Source organism: Aotus nancymaae, unplaced genomic scaffold (assembly GCF_030222135.1).
Source record: "Aotus nancymaae isolate 86718 unplaced genomic scaffold, 86718_ANA_hifiasm-v0.15.2.pri h1tg000040l, whole genome shotgun sequence".
Taxonomy (NCBI): domain Eukaryota; kingdom Metazoa; phylum Chordata; class Mammalia; order Primates; family Aotidae; genus Aotus; species Aotus nancymaae.
In genome coordinates this window covers 122,307,627-122,330,273 of record NW_026988454.1, presented here as the reverse complement: position 1 = coordinate 122,330,273, position 22,647 = coordinate 122,307,627, and the positions used below count along the sequence as shown (strand labels likewise).

Here is a 22,647-nt window from a genome sequence, read left to right as displayed (position 1 = left end):
ACCAAAATATAAAACTTTTTCCCTTAAAAATATTTTCGTATTTGTAATACAGGGATAACTTACAATTAGAGGAATAATAATAACAAATGAATAAGGAATACATTTTCAAATTGCAAAAATATAATGTGTTGATTTTATAATTTTATACAAAAAAATAATAATAATACTGCTGGGCAAGGTGGCTCACGCCTGTAATTATAGCACTTTGGGAGGCCGAGGCAGTGGATCACCTGAAGTCAGGACTTTGAAACCAGCCTGGCCAACATGGTGAAATCCCATCTCTACTAAAAATGCAAAAACTTAGCTGGGCATGGTGGCAGGGCCCTGTAATTCCAGCTACTTGGGAGGCTGAGGCAGCAGAATCACTTGAACCTGGGAGGCCAAGGTTGCAGTGAGCCAAGATCGCACCATTGCACTCCAGCCTGGGCACAATAGTAAAAGTCCATCTCAAAAAAAAAAAAAAACCAGTAATACTTTATTAATACATCCTGACTGATCACACAAATTTCCTGGCTTACTTTTCTACATATTCACTTATTTGATCATCAAAGTTTATATTTTTAGCAACTTGGTTTTCAATGAATATAATTGAAAGCAAAGTCAGTCACTTTTGATAAATGCAAGCTTGCAAATCATTTTTACTAATTTTCATTTTTATTTTTAACTTTTTAATGTTTGTGGGTCCATAGTAGGTATAAACATTTAAAGCAATACATAAGACTATACAGGCATGCAATGCATAATAATCACATCATGGAGAATGGGTATACATCCCCTCAAGCATTTATCCTTTGTATCACAAAGAATCCAATTATACTCATTTAATTTTTTAAAATGTATGCTTAAGTTATTATTGAGTATAGTCACCCTGTTGAGCTCTTAAATAGAAGGTCTTATTCATTCTTTCTGAAATTTTTGCTAATTTTTAATTGGAGAAAGGTCTTTCTGTTGATGCAACTATCACTAGAGCTAAGAGTATTTTATAAACTGACAATATTAAGGTAAATTTCTGTAAATTATTTCAAAATATAAGTTTTAGTAAGTTTAAGCTGATAATTCTTGCAAACTAATTTTTCTAAAAAGATTTAACCCTACATGCAAATCAGTTTCAAGGAAGTTTGAATTTTATTTTAAATGTAAATACATACAATACATTTTAATGTAATTTCCTGTAACTTGTGGAGGTTGAACAAGAAACTAAAAGAAGTTTCATGGTAAGTACATAATTCAAAACACCTGCTTATGCATTCTATCACTGTTATCTACTATTAAAAGAAAAAAAATCCATTTCAAAATTGTCTTCCTTGTTAATAATTGGTTCATCTGAAGTTTCACATGAAAATGGTATCCTTTCCTGTTGACTGTCATAATTTTAATTTTTTTTTTTTTGAGACAGAATCTTGCTCTGTCGCCCAGGTTGACGTGCAGTGGCACAGTCTCGGCTCACCGAAACGTCTGCTTCCTGGTTCAAGCGATTCTCATGCCTCAGCCTCCCGAGTAGCTGGGACTACAGGCACGTGCCACCACGTCTGGCTAACTTTTGTGTTTTTTAGTAGAGACAGGATTTTGCCATGTTGGCCAAGCTGGACTCAAACTCTTGACCTCAGGTGATCCGCCCGCCTCAGCTTCCTAAAGTGCTGGGATAACAGGCATGAGCCACCACACCCAGCCTTTAAATTTAATTTTCATTTCTAAGTGTGTAGATATTTGCTTTACAAAGTTCCAGCAGTTTTCAAAACTGATCATTCTAAATTCTGAAGAATTCTAACAACTTCTTGATATATTTTATTGTGATGTTAACATGCACACTTCAATTTTGTAATAATTTACTGATTAAGTTTGCTGCCTGAGTTCCAAAAGTTTCTGTTCAGACACTCAGGACAAAGAGATTGGCTCTGGTACCTATGGACAGCCACCTCCTAGGCTAGCCCTGGTGCAGCCCCCACAGGGAGCTCTGCTCTGGCATGGCCACACTGCCACTTCTGCTCATGCTGCCATTGTTGCTACCGCCAATCTGGGTCCAGGTTCCAGGATGCCCTCCCGCTGGGGTCCCCATGGTATCCTGGAATGCTCTGAGGTGTGCACAGCAGGGCAAATGCTATTGAATGGGTGCTGCTCTGTGCCAGAGCCTGCCTGTGCATGAACTGCTGCTGAATCATAACCACTTGTGTGTGCTGCTGCTCCACAGATCTCTCCTGTTCAGGTTTATGCTTTGTTGTCTCACTGGACTTTACTTACAAAACACACATTCAAAGATAAAATTATTATGAATTTCAAGACAGCCATCGCTGAGGATTAAAACAAATGGACTTCACAAGGCCCAAGCCTAAGAAGCCAGAGTTCCTCCTAGGTCATCACAAGGAGCTGACTTTTCCTCTGAGGCTTCTGAGCAGAGAAGTAACATCACATGCTTCACCTGCAGTTACTAGTGAAGAATATTGGTTTTGCATTTCACACTAGAGACTAGGCACAATACACTCCTCTGATTCAAGCATTAAACTTCATTTACACAACTATTATTTTGCTTTTGGACATTCAGTATGAACTCAAAAGTAATTTCTCAATCTTTACTCAGGTCAGCAAATTTGGTATACACAAAACAGATCATTTACTTATAAAATGTGGCCCTGATTTAATTAGATGCATCTGGTATAACGAACAAAAATCAACAAGAAAGAAGGTAATTGTGAGAATCTGAGGGCATGTGGAAACAGGAATTTCCTCCAGGCCTCCAGATCTCTTGGGATGCTTCTCCTTGTTTACCTTTGTCTAGCATAGCCTCTGCTGACTTCATAACTCTCATCTCCTTGTCCATAGTGATCCTTCCAGATTCTTATTCTCTCCACCTAAATGTCTTTCAGCTTCTGTTCCTGGTAATAGCCTGATTTGTCTAGATTTGAGTGAGAGTCTGATGCCCCTAGCTCATTTCTATTTGGGCAATGCTTCTAGCCCCCAGGTTGACCTCCTATGCCATAAGCAGGCAGCCTTTGCATTGCTGTCCTTGACTCAGATTCCTTCAGCCATGGCTTCAGAGGACAATGTCACAGGATCATAACATAGTTTCACTGGAAACTGGTGGAACATTTTCCCTTATCAGAAGCTGTGAGGACTGTAAGCATGGCAATGACATAATTGGATGCTTGCCCAACAGGACTTCTTACACAACTTAACGTCTTTCATTTTAGTGTATTGCTGTGCCTGAAACTGGACTAATTTTGGTAAGCGAAAATCTTTTTTACCAGGTTGGTCTTGAACTCCTGGGCTCAAGCGATCCTCCCACCTGGGCCTCCCAAAGTGGTGGAACTATAGGCATGAGCCACCAAGGCAGCCAGGATCTTTCTGTTACTAACACAAATTCCTTTAAGCAAATAAGACTTACTTGCAGTGCTTTTGATATATAGCTGATACTCAGTCAATATTAGCAGAATGAATGTTGAATGAAATTTCATATATCTAATTATTTTCCTCTGAGAATAGCTACACTGAATGAAGACATTTTATGAACAAAAGGAAGAAATGTCATTTTAGTGCACAGAAAAAAATTGACAGAGCATGGGAGAAAGATGCAACTGGTAAAGGACCTGGGCATCTGGAGCACAAGAGGAAAAATTCAGGAGGTGTGCAGTAAAAGGAAAAGTTGCCTTCATTTCTGAACTCCACCCCACCCCCACTTCCACCACCCCCGCACACACACGACAAAACAATCATCTCAATTTTGCCTGTTTATCATGGCCACAAGGAAAGCATTAACACTGCTGACTGCTACTGAAAGGTAAAATAGGATGAAGACTGAACAAAGCCCACTGACTCAGTGACACGAACATCATTAGTGAATTTAGCAAGGATGATTTCAATGAAATTGAATAAAACACATAAATGCTGGGTGTGATAAAGCAATTTAAGAAACAAAAGACTATGAAAGGAAGATCTATTCTAGTTTCAGCTCCACAACCTAATTACTGGGTAACGCTGCAGAAGCCAATTAAATGCCCAGGGCCCTGTTTTTCATCTAAAATGGGAATAATAATACCTATCAACCCATATGGTCATTATAAAAATTAGGTGAGATAATATACGTGAAAGTGCTCTTACAATGGCAAAGCTTTATATAAAATGATATGTATTCTTAGTGTTATCAATTAACAATAAGTAAATTTGTTCCTATTACTTAGCAAGAAGTACACTAAAAATTCTGACCAGAAACACATAGCCTAGTATAAAAGTGAGGCTCAAATTCACTGACAATGGTAGAAATTCTGCTAAAAGTGTTCTGCTCCAAGTAAAGGGACTTTCAAATGAAGATATTTAAATCTGCAAGTGATAAAGCACGACATAAATTTATTGCTGTATTTTCTCCAACAATTCAAACAACATATTTTCAGTATGATTGTGCTTTTGCCAGTCAATTATAAAGTCAAATAACTATAGTAAAAATCCTGCCAGTTGTAATCAATCACTACACATTTGTATAGGAATGATTTTCCAGAACACCTTGCCTTCTATTTTTGTTCTTTATATATCTTTCTGTTGGAGGATATCAAGGTGAGAAATAATAACTAGAAATATCTTTGGATTATTTGTAAATGCATCCTCAAGTCCTGAATTAAAGATCTGAGATAAAATTGCAAACTTTTTGGTGCCTTGGGAGAAACCAAATCTAAAAAGAATTAAGCAGAAAAAATCATAAAAAAAAATTCATAACTCGGTAAAATTCTGAATTGAGATGAAAATCCTTTTCTATAAAAATGTTGGTGGGGAGCCAAAAATGGATGATAGGTAACATAATTAAGCATGCACTATGTACTTACTGAGCAATCACATATACTGGGCATGTGATTTTCATGTACAGTTCATTGGACTGTCATAGTAAATGAGACAGATATTACAGTATCATTTCCCCCATTTAAATATAAAAAGCTGGGACAGGCTGGGCGCAGTGGCTCACACCTGTAATCCCAGAACTTTGGGAGCCAAGGCAGGTGAATCACCTGAGGTCAGGAGTTTGAGACCAGCCTGGCCAACATGGTGAAAGCCTGTCTCTACTAAAATTACAAAATTAGCAGGGTGGGGTGGCATGCACCTGTAATCCCAGCTACTTGGGAGGCTGAGGCAGGAGAAACGCTTAAACCTGGGAGGTGGAGGTTGCAGTCAGCCAAGATTGTGCCACCGCATGCCAGCCTGGGTGACAGAGTGAAACCCTGTCTCAAAAAAAAAAAAAAAAATCTAGGAAAGAGAAAGATTAAATAACTTGCCCAAGGACACACAGCTAATAAGTATGAAAGTTGGAACCTGAACTGTGTTTGTATGGCTCCAAAGTTCATGGTCTTTGACAATGCGTTATGTAGTCTCCCCCAATTATGTCTTTAGAGAAAATGTTTGACTTTCTGGAAATCATAATCTGTTAAGTACCTAACTTAGTCCAATAGTTTCAGCTTTCTCTTAGCTTCTAATCTTCCTGTGAATTTTAACAATAGTGCATTCAATCAAGAGTGGGTCCCTTCTGAGCATGGGACCCTGCATTATTACATATGTCTCGTGTATAGGAAGCCAGTCCTGGCTTTAGGATAAAGTGCTTTAATTTATTTTAGAAATAAATGGGAGATGAATTATAAACAAGCAAATACCAATTTCAGAATTGTAAAGTCGTTTAGAGCACATCTCAGATTTCTGAGAAAAATATTAACAACAAATACCACAGGTATCATCTGTCCCTATCTGCATCACCCCCAACCTAGCTTTATGCCTAGGTGAGTGAATCTTAAACTTTAGTGTGCATCAGAATCATCTGGAGGGCTTGTTAAAATACAGATCATTCTGATTCAGTAGGTCTGGGTGAGGCCTGAGAACATGCATTTCTAACAAGTTCTCAGGTAACGTTGATGCTGCTGGGTTATGGACCACACTTTGAGAATCACTGACCTAGACAAAAAAGCAGCTGTCTATATAGCATGATTGTAGTCATTGAGAAGGCCTCTGTCCAAAAAGTACTTCAGGAAGGAAACAGAAATAAAACTCATTTTATAAGAAATAAAGCTCATCACTGTGCATTTAAACAATAAAGGGAAGGCCGACAGCTGTTAAAGGATAATCCTCTATCTGCTAATTCTCTTACCAACAAATACTCAGAGTATCTTTTTTTTTTGGGATGGAGTCTCACTCTGTCACCAGACTGGAGTACAGTGGTGCGATCTCAGCTCACTACAACCTCCACCTCCCAGGTTCAAGCGATTCTCCTGCCTCAGCCTCCTGAGTGGCTGAGATTACAGGCACACACCACTACACCCAGCTAAGTTTTGTATTTTTAGTAGAGATGAGTTTCACCATGTTGGCCACGATGGTCTCGATCTCTTGACCTCTTGATCCACCCGCTTTGGCCTCCCAAAGTGCTGGCATTACAGGCGTGCACCACCATGCCCAGCAATACTCATACATAACACTATTCTAGGAGCCGGGGACAAAACCGTGAACAAAGGTAAAGAGGAGTCCTTCCCTTCATGAAGTTTAATTCTTGCACAGGTGAGGCTCAAAGTGCCATGATGTACACTTTCAGCAGCAACACCAGAAGCAGCCAACACCCTAGAAGCAGCCCTCAACCAACAATGGGCAGGGGTAATCAAGTACCCCGGCTTCTTTGCTCCTTGGGTGGGACAACTCTGAGACATGTTCCTAACAGTTCCCCCAGAGGGTACCAGTGGAAGTAAGTCCCAGTTGCTTACAGTGGTGACATGCTCTTTAAAGAACTCTAGCTATCTTTCCTTCGCTTTCTCACTTCCCTACTGCACTCCTGGTACTTCCTGAGCTCACCTCCCAAATAAACTACTTTCCCTGGAATCCTAGCCTCAGGATCTGCTTCTGAGGGCACCAGCCTAAAACATGTATTTTCATGCTGAGGAATCACATTGCTTGTGTCAGTGCATCTCTGATCCACTGGCTGGTATATTTTATTATCTTAGGAAACTCCCAAATAACTTTTTAATCTAAGTAATGCTTTTTTATTTTACCACTGACCCAGTAATTTTCACCCCTTATGTGTACAATACTCTTGTCAAATAGTCCTATTTCTTACAATCAAATAGCTTCATGCAACTCTTATGCTTTCCTTCTGTAGGTATTTTATCAAAAAATTATGAATAACTTTTAACTTGTAGTTATTATTGCAAAAATGATGATATCATGCAATTTCTTGATCAATTATTCTTAAGAGAAATCCAGATTTAGACTCACTCTTTACCTACAGTAATAAAATCTGTGTTTGAAACATACATCTTTAATACATTTTATATTTGTTATATCAACTGCTGTTTTCTTCAAATTCACCAGCTGTAGGTAGAATGGCAGTATTATTCTATTCCTTGTTAAGACCTTGATGGAGCTTGTCAAGGTCATCATCTTATATAATTACATGACTTCAAGCTGATATGTTAATGTTCCTGTTTTTAATCATAAGACCATGTTCTCAGTTGAAAATATAATTTTGAAACTGTTACACCTGAAAGTTTAAATTTAAGTATAACTGTAAAGTCACAAAAGTCAAAAATGTAATGCTATCAGAAAATTCAGCATAGCAGCAAGTAAAGCCAAGGAGAAGTACATGTTTATAAAGAATGCATCTGGCAAAGTGCAATTGTGGCCAGAAGTTGAGCAGATCTAGAGGACAAGCAATGAGTTTTGTATAATTCAGTGGTGACCAATGTTTCCTGTAAACTTAGAAAAAAAATAAAATGTCTCTGGTGGGCATGTTTTTGTGAATTTCAGATGGGATTAGTTTTATTGACTGCCATGGGGGAGAAGTTCCAGTCCAATAATTGAGATTGCTTAATTTACAGAATAGATTCACAGAACAAATGTCACTAAAATTTTTATAACTGAGCATTTTCTTAATGCTTTATTTTGAAATAATTATAAATTTACAGGAAGTTGTAAAGAGAGTATAGAATAGTTCTCTGTGCCCCATCTGCCCCAATGGTTACATACTGCATAACTGCAGTACATTTTCAAAGCCAGGAAACTGACATTGGTACAATGTATGTGTATGGTTCTATGCCATTGTCTCACATGTGTAGAATTAAGCAATCACCACTGCCATCAAAATACAGAACTATTCCATCACCATAGAGATCTACTAGTGTTAACATTTTACCAGTTTGAATGAAGTATAGAAAACTTACTTCCCTTAGGGTCTCCTCTTTAAAACCCACGGGGTGAAGTCATGGGCTTTTCCATGGTATCTGGATGGAGTAAGGCAACTAGTATCTAAAAGTTTTCTGTCTTGCTAGGCTGTTAGTCCCCTGGTCCTCTTGCTAGAGATAGTAGATTCTTCTTGAGGATTTTGTCTGAGACCACCAGTGTTTCTGGGTGGTCGGTTTCTCCAGCATCCAATCTGGGCAGGAAAAAGTGTCCCCACTTTTTCCAGATATATGAGGGGAAAAATCCAAGGGGATTCACCATTCTGTCACTTTCTCAGGTCCTGAGGTCCCTAGCTAGGCTATCTTCTCTTCAACTTTCAGAGTCATGTTTCTTTGTATATGACATCCGGAGTTTTTAGCCATACTTAGTAAGGGGAATAGAGAGAAGTGTGTCTACTCTGTCTTGGTCTGGAACCAGACGTCACTAGGCATGTGTTTTAAATGGCAAAGAAATTAAAATTTCTAATTTTTTCATCCCTTACATTGAATACGGCACTGAACTTGTAAAGTACATTGCTTCTTTTCATCCTTAAAACAACCTTGTAAACTTGGTATTATTGGCATCACCTTTCTCAGAAGGGATAACTGATTCAGAAGTGCTATGTCTGATCCAGAGTCACACAGGGAGTTAGTCACAGTGCTAGGGTCAGAATGGGATTATCTGTGGCCAAATATTTTGAACCACAAAGGTAAAACCATGAGTACACAGAATTGAATAAGAGTTTTTTTAACCTATTTAGTGAGCCTTTTTCTGTCTATTCTGGCCTCCTTGTCTTGAAAGAGCAGAATCTCTTCTCTGGTTGGGTTAGCAGAACTGGGTGTGCTATGCAACCCACAGGATTATCAGCAAAGCCTGTTTCCTAAAGAGCAACAGATAAAAGTCCTGCTGGGCACTGACCCTGGTACAACCGAGAGTGTGGTACTGTCACCTCCCATGAGAAAATTCCCTGCATCAAGACTTGGCCTCCCACCCAGCAACAGCACAGGTGCAAAAGTAGTCAAGCACATCCTTTTCCAAATCTGAAAGAGGGTAGCCCTCTCTTTATAGTAAGAAGAGAGTGAAGGAAGAAAGAAATCTTCTTACCATAAATTGAAAGGCGGCTTTTGGTATTGTTCATCACTGGTGAAATCAAAGGTTAACAAGTGATGGCTCACAATGACTAATAGCTTTCCAAAAGCCAACCTCATTGGCCTTATTGCAGTGTAGATGTCTTAGCTGTTCAGCATCAGCTACAGGGACTGTGTCATAGCATAGCCAGTCCTCCTGGCAGTGCACATTCTATTCATTTTGATCAAACCATCATGTTCTTCTAAAACACTGAATTTCCAAATTTTTGCAAAATTACTCACTGCACATATAGTAAATTTCGTACACTCCAAGCTTTTAGGTAAAGCATAGATTGTCTCTACTAAAAAACTGGAATTCTGCAAACTTGCAGATATGTGATAAGACCTCATAGGATGTCTAGACTCCATAGTTTTCCTCCCTAAGTCTTTGACTGAAATTGACACTCAAGGCTAATGTCCTATTTTTGCTTGAGGCTCCAGGCATTCTCTGAGAGCTTACCACATATTCCAGAGATTGATACACTTCAGTTTGAGATGCATAACACCAGCTAAAATACCAAATAAAACAAAAAAACTCTTTTGTATACTGCAATACCATAGACATTTGTGGACTTCTTAAATCTTCCCTCTATAAAAAATTCATCCAAAAATTAATGAGCAAAATTCAGATGATGAAAGGCAGTTTTTACATGTTACTAATCAACCCAAGACAGATTTTGAAGATACCTGAGATTAGAAGAGGCATCATGATGAAGCACTTCCTACTGGAAATACAATAAATAATAAATAACCACAAAAATCAGTTTACTTTATTTCCAATGATATAAAGTTAAAGCTTTACTATTTCTTCCCTTTCATGCAGTCCTATACAGCTTGGGTCCCCACCCTTTTTGGCACCAGGGACTGGCTGCATGGAAGACAGTTTTTCCACCAAATAATTGTGTGTTATCAGGGGGATGGTTTTGGGATGAAACTTTCACCTCAGATCATCAGGCATTAGTTGGATTCTCAGAAAGAGCTTTGTAACCTTGATTGTTCGCATGCGCAGTTCACAATATGGTTCATGCTCCTATGAGAATCTAAAGCCACAGCTGATCTGACAGGAGATGGAGCTCTGGTGGTAATGCTCCCTTGCACACCACTCACCTCCTGCTGTGTGGCCTGGTTCCTAACAGACCACAGACTGGTACTGGGGTGTGGCCTGCAGGTTTGGGGACCCCTACTATCCAGTCATGCACATAATATCACTGGTTTAGACTATGTAGAAAAAGATGTCTAAATTGGTGAGATTTTTAATTACAGAATTTTGGAAAGAAATGTGATTAGTTTTATTTAGCCTTAATTGCATACAGTAACCAGAATTAAGCTACAATGTGTTAACCCAGTAGAATAACTTTAAAGGGCTTGTTTAAAGTGGTCAGATTTTATGTTGGGAATGTGTTCTTGAAGGCTAATCTTCACTAGGAATAGCAGACATTTCTGTTTAATATCTAAAGTGGTACAGTGTCCATTGAAAGGCCTGCCAAATTATGTAATTCTTAAAAATTTGATTTTCAATGTATGGGGATATTTTACTTTAAATATTGTGCATAAATGACACTTTATTTTATTAGCAGTTTATGTTTTACCATTTCAAAGTCAAACAACTTAAATTGGCATAAAATATGAACATCCTGAATATAGTATATTTAAAGTCAATGAAAAAAGCGATTTCCTCCCCAGGCTCTTAAATAAGTCAATTTGCTTAACAACCCTCTCCTGCAGAGAGGAATGAAAGGAAAATGTGGATCTGCCCCCATCTGTCTTTTCACTGTTGCGGTACATGTTTCTGCAGAGTAGAAGCTTGGATTAGGGACAGTAAGAGACTCCTAGAACCATGGAAACAAAGAGGGCCTTGAACTTGAATATGTGTTTTCAGATTGAAATAGCTGACTGAGAGATTAGAATACATGAAAAAAAAAATCCATACCTAGACTCATTAAAATCAAATTTCATAAAAACAAAAAAAGAAAAAATCCTAAAAACACCTGGAGAGTAAAGAAAAGGTATGTCTAAAAAGAACTAAAAATCAGATTGGCATGGACATCTTTTCAACAACCCTGTATGCAAAAGACAATGATGCAATATCTTCACAGTTTTGAGAGAAAACTGTTAATGTAGAATGCTACACCCAGTCAGATGGCCAGGTATAGCAGGGCTTATAACCTGCTGGGCTTAAGTGATCCTCCAACCTGAACCTCCTGAGTAGTTGGAACTATAGGCATGTACTACCACGCCCAGCTGATTTTTTAAATTATTTATAGAGACAAAATCTCACTATGTTGCCCAGGCTGGCCTTGAACTCGTGGGCTCATTTTAACTGTGATGGGAAAGGAAAGACTTCAGAAAGCTCCCCAGTCCTGAATTCTTTCTAAGTAGTTTTTAGAGGATGACTACCAAAAGGAATCTAAGAACTAGACATGAATACAAGAAACAGTGATAGGCAAAGAAATAGGTATAACTTTGAGATAATTTAAATAAATGTTAAAAAAATTATTAATAACAATTTAGACAGAAATATCAGTTGATCTCCACAGTAGAAGTTGTAGAGGCATGGGAGGCAAGGTAAAAGTATCCTAACATTCTTGACTAGAGAGAAAACAGAGAAAGAGGGAGACAGAGAAAAGTTTTTGATATTGAGAAAAATACAAATATTTAAATATCTGAATACACACTAGAGCTATCGAAGTACAATGTACAACTTGAGAAAGAAAATGGAGGCAGTAACAACAATTAAACCAACAAAAAGAAAGAAAGGAAAAAATCAGCAAGTATAATAAAGAGGAAAAACAAAATAACATAGGAGGAATAGCTCTAAATTATAGTAATCATGATAAAGATAAACTAGTTAAAGTAACTAATTAAAGATCAGGAACCGTAGGTTTAGCTAAAAAGGCAAAAGCAGCTATATGTTATTTATCAGGCCCATTCTTAAAACAAAATGTCACAAGGCAGTTGAACTAGGAGAGGGAGAAAGATAAGAAAGATAATCAAGACAAAGGCTGACAGAAAAAAATAGCAAGACTAATTTCAGGAAAGAAAAAAAAGAATACAAGGAGAAAAGTAATAAAAAGGACAAAGAGGAATATTTCCTATTGATAAAAGATAAGACTCACTAGGACCAACTTGAGCTGCTTGGATAAAAGTGCTCTTGCCTGTCATTTTTGAAATCTTGTTATCATGGAGTTTGTCACATCGGTGAACAGAATGAAGCCTCTGCCTTTATGGAGCTTTGTTTTAGTGGACGCAGAAAGACACAAAAACCGATATAGAATTAAACTATATAATACACTGGATGGTGATATGTGCCAAAAGCAATAAAAAACAGGGAAGGGTAATGGAGGTACAATTTTAAATAAGGTAGTACAGGGAAACCTGTACTTACTGAGTACTGAGAAACCTGCCACGTGTAAAGATTTCAAGTTGCTGAGGGAGAAACCATGCAGATTTCTGAGGCAAGAGAATTCCAGGCGGAGGGAACAGCAAAGAAAATGGTCATTGCATACAATTAAAACGGCATAAATTAACTGAGAAATAATGGAGAACCAGGAGAGTGGGATAAGTGATGAATGTATCTGGAAGAGGACAGAGTAATCGACTGTCAAAATGGCAGACAATAGCACGAGGACTGAGAAAGAATCCTTATTAAATTTAGCAACTAGAAGTCATGACTGACTTTGACAAAAACAATTTCAGTGATGCAGTGGAGGCCAAAACATAAGAACAGGGTTTAGGAGAGGTACTGAAGTATTGAATATAGTAGACCATTTCAAATATATTTTCTATAAAGGAAAGCTGAAGAAGAGGGCAGTAACTGGAGGAGAAAGTGGGGTCAAGATGAGAGAGTTGATAGTGGGAGGAAAACCCAGGCATCTATGAAAAAGAAACTTAAGGTGCCCTTCCTGAATGATGTTAGGAAGTTTAAAAATAAAATGCATGAAACTAGCTATCTGAAAAATGACAGAACCCAAATGATTGCTAAAAAGAAGGGAATTTCAGAAATGTTTGACATCTAATCAAGGCAACCTGAATTTCATCTAAAGAAGTGTTATTGGGTTGTGATTACAGCTCTAAAATAGTTTAAGCCTACTTGACTGTAAGTTACCTAATGAAGGAAGACTGTATTAAAAGGAGAAGGGCTTGGTTTGCACAGGATTCATAAAACAGGAGTTTGAGAGACAAAATATGGCACTGTGTTGCCAGCAATGTCCACTAAAAAAGGGTGTACTGATGAGTAGACTTGAAAATTGGGCTCATTTAGCAGATATATTTTTGCATTATTTAACTGTAAAGATAAATACCTATTGGGATTACCATTAGGTCATTAGCATATCCAAATGATTTCAGATCAGAAAGCAAGCTTATTAGCAGTAGATTTCCATATAGATTCCCTGTAAGAGGACGGTGTGCTTATCAAAGGGCTTGAGTGTCTAGTCCCTAGGAGACTGCCAGTACATATTAATAAACTGGCATTCTGATCTATTTGGTACTCTCATGTGAGTCTGGTTCTAGAAGTCAGCAGCCTGGAATTATCTGGATGTATTAAAGCAAAGGGCCAAGCTTTGAAATGACACTGAGGTAGAGCAGGACAACCATCATTAGGCAGTCTCCCAGGTGTCACCCATACCTTATCCTTTGTCCACCTAATCATATGTCTGAAGTACTGTACTGAGGAAAGAACACTGAGCTTAATGGTCAGAAAATCGTCTAGGACTCTGCCACCACTATCCATGCAACCCTGACTAGTGTCACTTAATTCCTGTGATTCTCAGTTTATATATTTTTTCAGATAGGAGTAACAATAGCTAGCCTATCTCATGGTGTCATTTTGTTTTGTTTTGTTTTGAGACTCAGAATCTAAATCTAAAACAAATGGTTATATGAACAGAAGGTATTAATGCTATCATCATTACATGTCCTGCAGCCTAAGTATGTAATTGATATACTTAAGCATGTTGCCACAATTACCTGAGAATTGAAGACAACGTGAAAAACCACTAGTCCACTGAACAAAATATGGAAAATCCTACCTCTCAGCAACTGGTTTGGCAATGTTTTCAAAAATGGTCTCTTGGTTTGCATCCTGATCAAAAATTCTTTGAAATCTGCAATGTGAAAAATAATAATAATTTAAAAGCTGAGCCTCCAAACACTATCAGATTAATAAATCTTGTTTTTCTAAAAGCTTTATAAATTACCCCATATTTACATCACTGGGCTTACCTAACTTAGGACAATGTTTGCCCTGTAGTCTCAACCACACTGTGCTGTTGTACGCCTGTATACAAATGGTGGGTAAACAGTATTGCTTTGACAAGATCTGCACAATAAATCCCTCTGAAAAACTGCAGCAGCTTTGAACCAAATGACAAATTGTGTGCTTTTTAGCTCTCAAGAGGGACAGTGTCTACAATTGGCAAGAAATTCGAAACTAGATAGCTGCATGAAATGGAAATCCAAGAACAGGATGTAAACAGCCAAGGAACTTCTGATGTCTGACCTGGCAACTGTGAATTGTATCACTATTGAATTTGGTTTTAGTATTTTGAACTAAAGTTTATTTTTCCACTAATTTGGTGCTATATCCTAGCATCAACCATTTAATTCTCAGGACAGTTTTGTTTCATTTTGTTGACCATGAGTCAAAAGTCAAAAAGTAAATTAAGATAGACCTATCCTGCAAAGAGAAGGTTTAACCAGATTGGCAATGGCTAGGGGAAGGGGGTGTAGGTATGATGTCAATTTCACTCTTCTTGCAATGCTACTGTGACTTAGCTTGTACTGGATTCCAAGCACAGTGGAATACTCAGGGTAGAAGACAGAGAATCTTTTTTTTTTTTTTTTCAAAGGGAGTCTCCCTCTGTCACCTAGGCTGGAGAGCAGTGGCACTATCTCGGCTCACTGCAATCTCCACCTCCTGAGTTCAAGTGATTCTCTTGCCTCAGCCTCATGAGTAGCAGGGATTACAGGCATGCGCCACCATGTCCGGCTAATTTTTATATTTTTAGTAGAGATGGGGTTTCATGTTGGCCAGGCTGCTCTTGAACTCTTGGCCTCATGTGATCCACCCACCTCAGCCTCTCAAAGTGCTGGGATTACAGGCATGAACCGCCGCACCCCGCCCAGAATCTATTCTTTTACAGTGTGCTAAGTTGTGACCAACAAGTACGGCCCCCATTAAAACATCATGATAATATGACAGCATTTCCACTTCTTTCCTTTAATGATATAGTGTGTGTACTTTTTAAATTATGTGAATTAAAATTGATTTTATCCTGAAAAAAAACCAAGATAATAAAAGAAAGAGAGACAGAGAGAAAGCAAATTGGCCCAAATATTAATGCAAGGTGAATCTCCCACAAAGAGTATATGTGTGTCGACTGGGTTATTTTTCCAACTTTTCAAAATAAACTTGTCCAAGTTTTCAAAATAAAAATTGAGGGGGAAATTTTAAAGTAAACACTTTGAGCAAACATTTTGAGGTTATCCTAAGCAGCTTTCACAGTGGCTTAGGAACCTTTGGTTTATATGCTTGCCTCCGTAAATGAACTGGGCACATGGTCAATTAGAGATTGTAAGTGAAATGTAAGACCACTGGAGGGTTCAAAAGGATGTCGAAAGCTGAACTGGAAATATAAAATGGAATGAAATTCATCATCTTTAACCAACATTAACTGCAAAAGATCTCTACAGCTGCCCTACCTCCATTTTAGAGAAGCAAAGAATGAACTATACAAAGCAATAATCTAAGGCGCTCTGGCTAGTATGTCATTTATCAGGGAAGACTGTATTTTAGACAGTAATATTTACTGTTTAGTGTACCCGGACTGCTTCTCAAAACTCTATAGATGTATCACAGCTTCAGATAAGAACACCAACATAACACAGAGGTCAACATAACACATAGCTGCTGAACTGCTCTTCAGAGCACTGTGTAATATGAGGTCTGAGCACATATTCTCAGCTTTTGAGGAGAATGATGATAAGGCTGTTTCACTTATTTTATCAGATGAGTGATGACTGAGTGAATCAATTAGCCATTTTCTACCCCACTTCCTTAAAAAAGAGTAATTATATCCACTATCATGTAAATAAAAGAGATGGCAGAAGTTTTAAAGAAGGCAGCAAATCACATGCAGGATATCTTCTGAAAGGTACCTTGCATAAAATTAATTATAGCATTTTCATTTCTAATTGATCTGTTCATTCCACAAACACATACTGAGGGCCTACCATGTACCAGTCACTTCCAACAAGATTTAAATTAAACTAAAATATAATTTTAGTATAACATCTATAAAGCATATTGAATTCCTTGGGGAAAAATGACATCCTCCACTATTTAAAATAATAGGTGGTAGAAACACAAGCAATCCAGATCTCTCTTTTTATTGACTCCCCTCACACACATTTTAGAATAAAGATTTTAGCACCAGAGTTTATAATAAACCACTAAGTGTATATTAAACATCAAATGTCATCATCCCCAAATACTGCATTTTATACAATGTAGTTGCATAGTAATCTGAAAAGGCATTTTGATAGACTGTCTTCTGAAAACCACTGAAGAGCAAAATAGAATCCCAGAGTTAGAAGGGATTTTAATGGGTTCAGTCTAATCATTAACAGAGGAAGAAGCTGAGATCCACAGAGATAAAGTAATTACTCTTGGTCTTAGAGCTCATCAATAATATGTCTTGAGACATAACTGAGGTTTCCTGATTCTTAGGTGGTCTTTTCATTTGTTAGGAAATTGTGTAGGCTTTTTCTAAACTCTATTTCAAACTCAGCATATACCGACTTCTTCCCACCCTAAGGAATGGTGCACTTCCTGTGCTCTTCCTCACCCCCAGAAAGTAACAGCTCTATCCTTCTAAATGTTCAGTCCAAAACCCTCAGGATCTTCTTGATTCCTCTGTTTCTACTACACTCTATATCCAATCCATCAGAAAATACTGTCAGCTGAGACCTTCCAAATACATCCAGAATTCAATTATTTCTCAACATTTCCATTGTTACCACTTTGGTCCATGCTACCATAATTTCTTGCCTGGTCTCTCTTGCAATAGCCTAACTAGTCTCCTTTTCCCTCTTTTCCACATGTCTACAAGAGTAATCCTGCTAAAACATAAGTGAGATACTTTCATTCTTCTGCTCAAAACCCTCCAAAAATTCTCATGGCACTTTGGGGAAAACCACAAGTCATCGCAATGACTTATAAGGCTCTATGTAATCTGGCCACTCTGCTGCCTCTTTGGCCTATCCTTCTCCCCTCTACCTCTTGCTTACTCTACTCCAGCCACATAGATCTTTTCACTTTTCCTCAAACATGCTGGGCATTCTCCCCATTAGGGGCTTCACTCTTGCTATTCCCTTGGCCTGAAAGTCTCATCCCTCAGATACCTGACTTGCTGGCTTCCTCACCTCCATCAAATCTTGCCCAAATGTTCCTTTACTGTACGCCTTTCCTAACCTACTAAATGTTGCAACCATTCCTTTCCTTTGCCCCCCTCATCCCAGCACTTCTCATTCCCCTTCCCTGGCACACTTTTCTCCATGGCATGTAGCACCTTCTGACGTACATTTTGCTTATTGATCTTCTCCTCTATCTCCTCTCACTAAAATGTAAGCTCCCTACAAGCAGGAGCTTTGTCGTGTTCCCTGATGTTATTCCTAGCAATTAAAACAGCACACAGTGGGTAGCCAATAAATATTTATTGGTTGAATAAATGTTCTTGGGGGAAAAACAGCTTTTAAAATGCTTAAATATTTATCTCTGAACATATGTGTAAGTTGAATATTTTATTAATTTTTAATTTTGAATATTAAAACCAATATTTTTAATTCAGAGATTTAAAAATAAGCCAATGGTGCTTTTTCAACAATTGCACTCTGTATCTATATAATGTAAAGAATACTTTGGAAAGGTTCCACAGATAGAGACATAATAAATTGTTCTTATCAATCAAATGGAATCATGCTGAATAAAATATTTCAGCAAACTGTTGTTTTATATAATAGATTTTGGCCTAGGCCAGCTGGCTTCAAGTCACAATTACGAAGGTATGTAGCATGCTTACATCAGTGGGAGAATGTCCCCTTCAGAAAAAGCAAAGCAGGGGCCAGGAGTAACAGCTCACGCTTATAATCCCAGCACTTTGGGAGGCCAAGGAGGGCCAGATCACTTGATCCCAGGAGTTCAAGACCAGCCTGGGCAACATCGTAAAACCCAGTCTCTACAAAAAAAAAAAAAAAAAAATTAGCTGGACGTGGTAATGCGCACCTGTAGTCTTGCTACTTGGCAGGCTGAGGTGGGAGAATCACCTGAACCCGGTCAGGGCTGCAGTGAGCTGAGATTGTACCGCTGCACTCAGCCTGGGTGACAGAGTAAGACCTTGTCTCAAAAAAAAAAAAAGAAGAAAAAGTAAAAGAAGCACGGGTTATAGGGCTGTTCCTTAAAGGATATAATGAAAGGCAATGGGGAGACACAAAGACAAGGTGAGGACCTCCCCACTAGGCAGCAATAGGTTAGCAAGCCCTGCTTGTACTTACTCTAAAAGAAGACAATAAGAAAATGAAGTGGAAGTGGAGGGAGTGATGTATATTATAACGAAAGACAAAAGACAGAGTTATGAAGACCAGCAAGAATTCTTTATGAGACAACAAAAAAGCAAATAAGAATTTAAAAAGAAAAAGTCGAGATGCAGCAGCTTACGCTTGTAATCCTATCACTTTGAGAGGCTGAGGCAGGTGAATCACTTGAGGTCAGAAGTTTGAGACCAGCCTGGCCCACATGGCGAAACCCTGTCACTACTAAAAACACAAAAATTAGCTGGGCATGGTGTCAGGTGTCTGCAATCCCAGTTACTTGGGAGGCTGAGGCAGAAGAATTGCTTGAACCCAGGAGGCAGAGGTTGCAGTGAGCCAAGATTGTGCCACTGCACTCCAGCCTGGGCAACAGAGCAAGACTCCATCTCAAAAAAAAGAAAAGAATTTGAAAAGAAAAAGAGAGAAAGAGAGAGAGGAACAACAAAAGAATCTGAAATAATTTTATACAAAGGCCAAAGGCAGGAATAGTCTCAAAACAGGGCCTTTGTAAAACAATCTAGAGATGCATTGAAGAGAACGATTAGAACTATTTCAGAGGATCCAGAAATCCATCACCAAAGTTTGGGCCAGAGATCAAAGATGGATTTAATTTGGGCTCAAACTTCTCCAGAAATCAAAAGTGGAGATTAAAAAAAATAGATTAATCTGAAACTGGAGAATAAAAAGAATGGGAAGTAGCTATACTCCCTACATTCAAGGCCTAGCTACTAAAAGAGTATTCAGACCCAAGGCACTGATGACCATCCAAGGGTAGCCGCTTGGTATTTTTCAACTGAGCCATTATAGTTTAGCACTACCCAAGAGAAATATAATGGTATCCATAAATGTGAAGGCATATGTAATTTAAAATTCTCTACTAGCCATGTTTTTAAAAAGCAAAAAGATTAGTTAGGCATGGTGGCGCATACTTGTAGTTCAAGCTATTCAGGAGGCTAAGGTGGGAGGATCCCTGGAGGCCAGGAGTTCAAAGCCGCAGTGAACTATGACTGCACCACTGCACTCCAGCCTGGGAGACAGAGTGGGACCCCATCTTTAAAATTTAAAATAAAATAAAGAAAAATTTAAGAAGCAAAACGAAGCAGCTGGAATTAATTTTAACAATCTACTTTTAACCAAGGTTAAAAGTTTCATATACCAAAATGTTATAATTTCAGTAAGTAATCAATATGAAAAAAGTCTTGAGATATTTAACATTCTTTTTTCTTCATGCTAAGGCTTCAAAAATCTTTCATATGTTTTATACTTGACAGCATATCTCAGTTTGAGTTGGACATATTTCAAGTGTTCAAGAACCACATGTGGCTTGTGGCTATTATACTGGACAGCATAGATACATAGAGTGTACATACGTGCATATGAGGTCTAAATATCATATATATTATAAAGAAGGCTCACGCCTATACAGCACACAGATGATACCATAAGTTCTTACCTTCAATGAAGTTTAGTCATGCATTGGAATTTTCTGTAAGTGCTAAACCACAGTGTGTTGAGTAGGAAAATACTAGATAAACAGAGGTACTCAAGAAAGGCTGGAATCTTGAAATACAATCTCAGATATAGAAATACACACTCTTTTTGACTTTGGCCACAGCAGGGAAAAAACAACTTGAGTTCAATCTACTAGGTGAGATAGACAGCTGCGTTGCATTTTCCACAAGAAATAGTGCTAATGATTTCACAATAAATATTAATGCAGTACAAGAATTAGTTCAATAATGAAACAGAAATGAAAAAGGAGAAAGACAAACTTACTTAAATTTGTAGCTTTCTCGCTTATTATTCACAAACCCATCTGCCAAATCACGTGGTACAATAATTTCCAAGCTAGGTATTAATTTTTCATCTTCGTCTATGGAGTAAATCTGCAAATGTGAAGACAACAAATGGATATAAAATGGTGAAATTATGGCTTGAACTATGACCATGTTATTATGACTTGTAATGATATGAAAATTATACTCAAGATTGAAAAGTCATAATATCATATAATTTGAATAATTTTTCTCTTTGAACTGTGTGTTGATTCAGACAAATAGATGGAACCGAACCACAGGTGAAACATAAATTAATGCTGTATCAAAGTCAGATCATCCATCTTTGAATGATCTCACATTCACATTTGAGCATTTGAGTATCTCTGTTATTGCTGTCATTGAGAAACTAATAGCCCTGAAAGCAACCTTTTTTCTAAGTATTGCTTTAGTATGATGTATCAGGAGTTAACATTTTACTACATCAATAAGCATTTCTGAGCATTTACAAAATACCAGAGATAAAAGCTATCTCAGATAGCTCACCAAGAATGCTCTAATTCAAGTTATGTTCAAAGACGCCTAAGTTTCCATGAGACGTTTTCAGGCATTTTATGAGAGACATGAGGCTTCAAAAGACAGATGTAATTCATGTATTTGATGTCATTTTCAAGGTTCTCATTCCAGCTCAGTCACTAATTAGAAAGCGACCTGGGAGAAATCCTTTAGCCTCTCTAAGCTGATATGGAAATAAAGGGTCTTAACCAACACCCTTAGGACTATAACATTTTCTCATTCTCTTCCTGGTTTCTTACTCCATCATTTATTGGCCAGGAAAATCAAGACTCAAGCCTATAAAGAGGTCATGTGGAATAAATAAAAGCATAAAATTTGGTGTCCAAAGACTTGGGTCCAACACTGAGCTCAGTTTACCAGCTGTGTGACCAGCCACCACTTTCAGAATTGAGGTTTCTTATACATAAAATGAGGAAAACAGAATTACCTCCCTTACAGGATTGCTGTGGGGATCAAATGATGTAATGGAAATGGGAGTATTTTGTAATGCACAATAAAAAAAAGTTAGTCATTAGGTTTAGAGGTTTTTTTTAAAAAAAAATAAGGCTTCTTGTCTTTTACCACGAAATAAAATTCTTTCTAACAGGCAACACTTCCTGTTTAAGACCCATTTCGATGTTTGATTATGGGGGAAAAGTCATATTCCTAAGCAAGTAAAAGGCTCCCTAAATCTCCAGAAAGTTTGAATGATTTCCTAAGTGTATTTTTATTGAAACCTCTCATTGCAAATGTGAAGAATTCATGCAGAAAAGTCATTACATAAATTATTTGTAGAAAGTAATGGCATCAGGTTCAAGGCTTTCTGGCTAGGTTTTCTCAAGAGACATTTTAAAATTATATCCTGTTGGGCACTATATTAAAAAAAAAAAGTTTAATAGCCAGACAGGTGAGTGAAGGGGGTGTATAAGACATGAAACATGCAAGAGTGAGGAGTTACATCCATTTTTTAAATTTCTCTATTTCTCTGCTCAGCAGACAGAAAACCATATTAACTGCAGTTAATAACCCTCCATTATTCTGATTAAGACACTCTTTGAGGCCTTAAGAAAATTCCCTTAGAACCAGATGATTTGTTTAGTGTAATACCGGCTTTCTATCCTTAGTCATTTTATATATATACAAAATCATTTGTGTGTGTGTGTGTGTGTGTGTGTGTATACATATATATATTTTGTGTGTGTGTGTGATGGAGTTTCACTCTGTTGCCAGGCTGGAGTGTAGTGGTGCAATCTCGGTTCACTGCAACCTCTGCCTCCCAGGTTCAAGCGATTCTCCTGCCTCAGCCTCCTGTGTAGCTGGGACTGCACCCAGCTAATTTTTCTATTTTTAGTAGAGACGGGGTTTCACCATGTTGGCTAGGTTGGTCTCAATCTCTTGACCTCGTGATCCACCCGCCTCAGCCTTCCAAAGTGCTT

The 22,647-nt window shown here is 37.9% G+C and overlaps 1 protein-coding gene across 1 annotated transcript in view; it reads right to left on the bottom strand.

Annotated features, from left to right (window-relative positions):
• KIF6 (kinesin family member 6) overlaps positions 1–22,647 on the bottom strand; it is a 383,773-nt gene that overhangs the window by 358,882 nt on the left and 2,244 nt on the right. Inside the window, exons 2-3 of the mRNA XM_064360441.1 lie at positions 20,658–20,767; positions 14,324–14,398 (exon numbers count right to left, since the gene is read on the bottom strand). Of these exons, the coding sequence (XP_064216511.1) occupies positions 14,324–14,398; positions 20,658–20,767 (185 nt within the window). The remainder of the gene's footprint in view (positions 1–14,323; positions 14,399–20,657; positions 20,768–22,647) is intronic.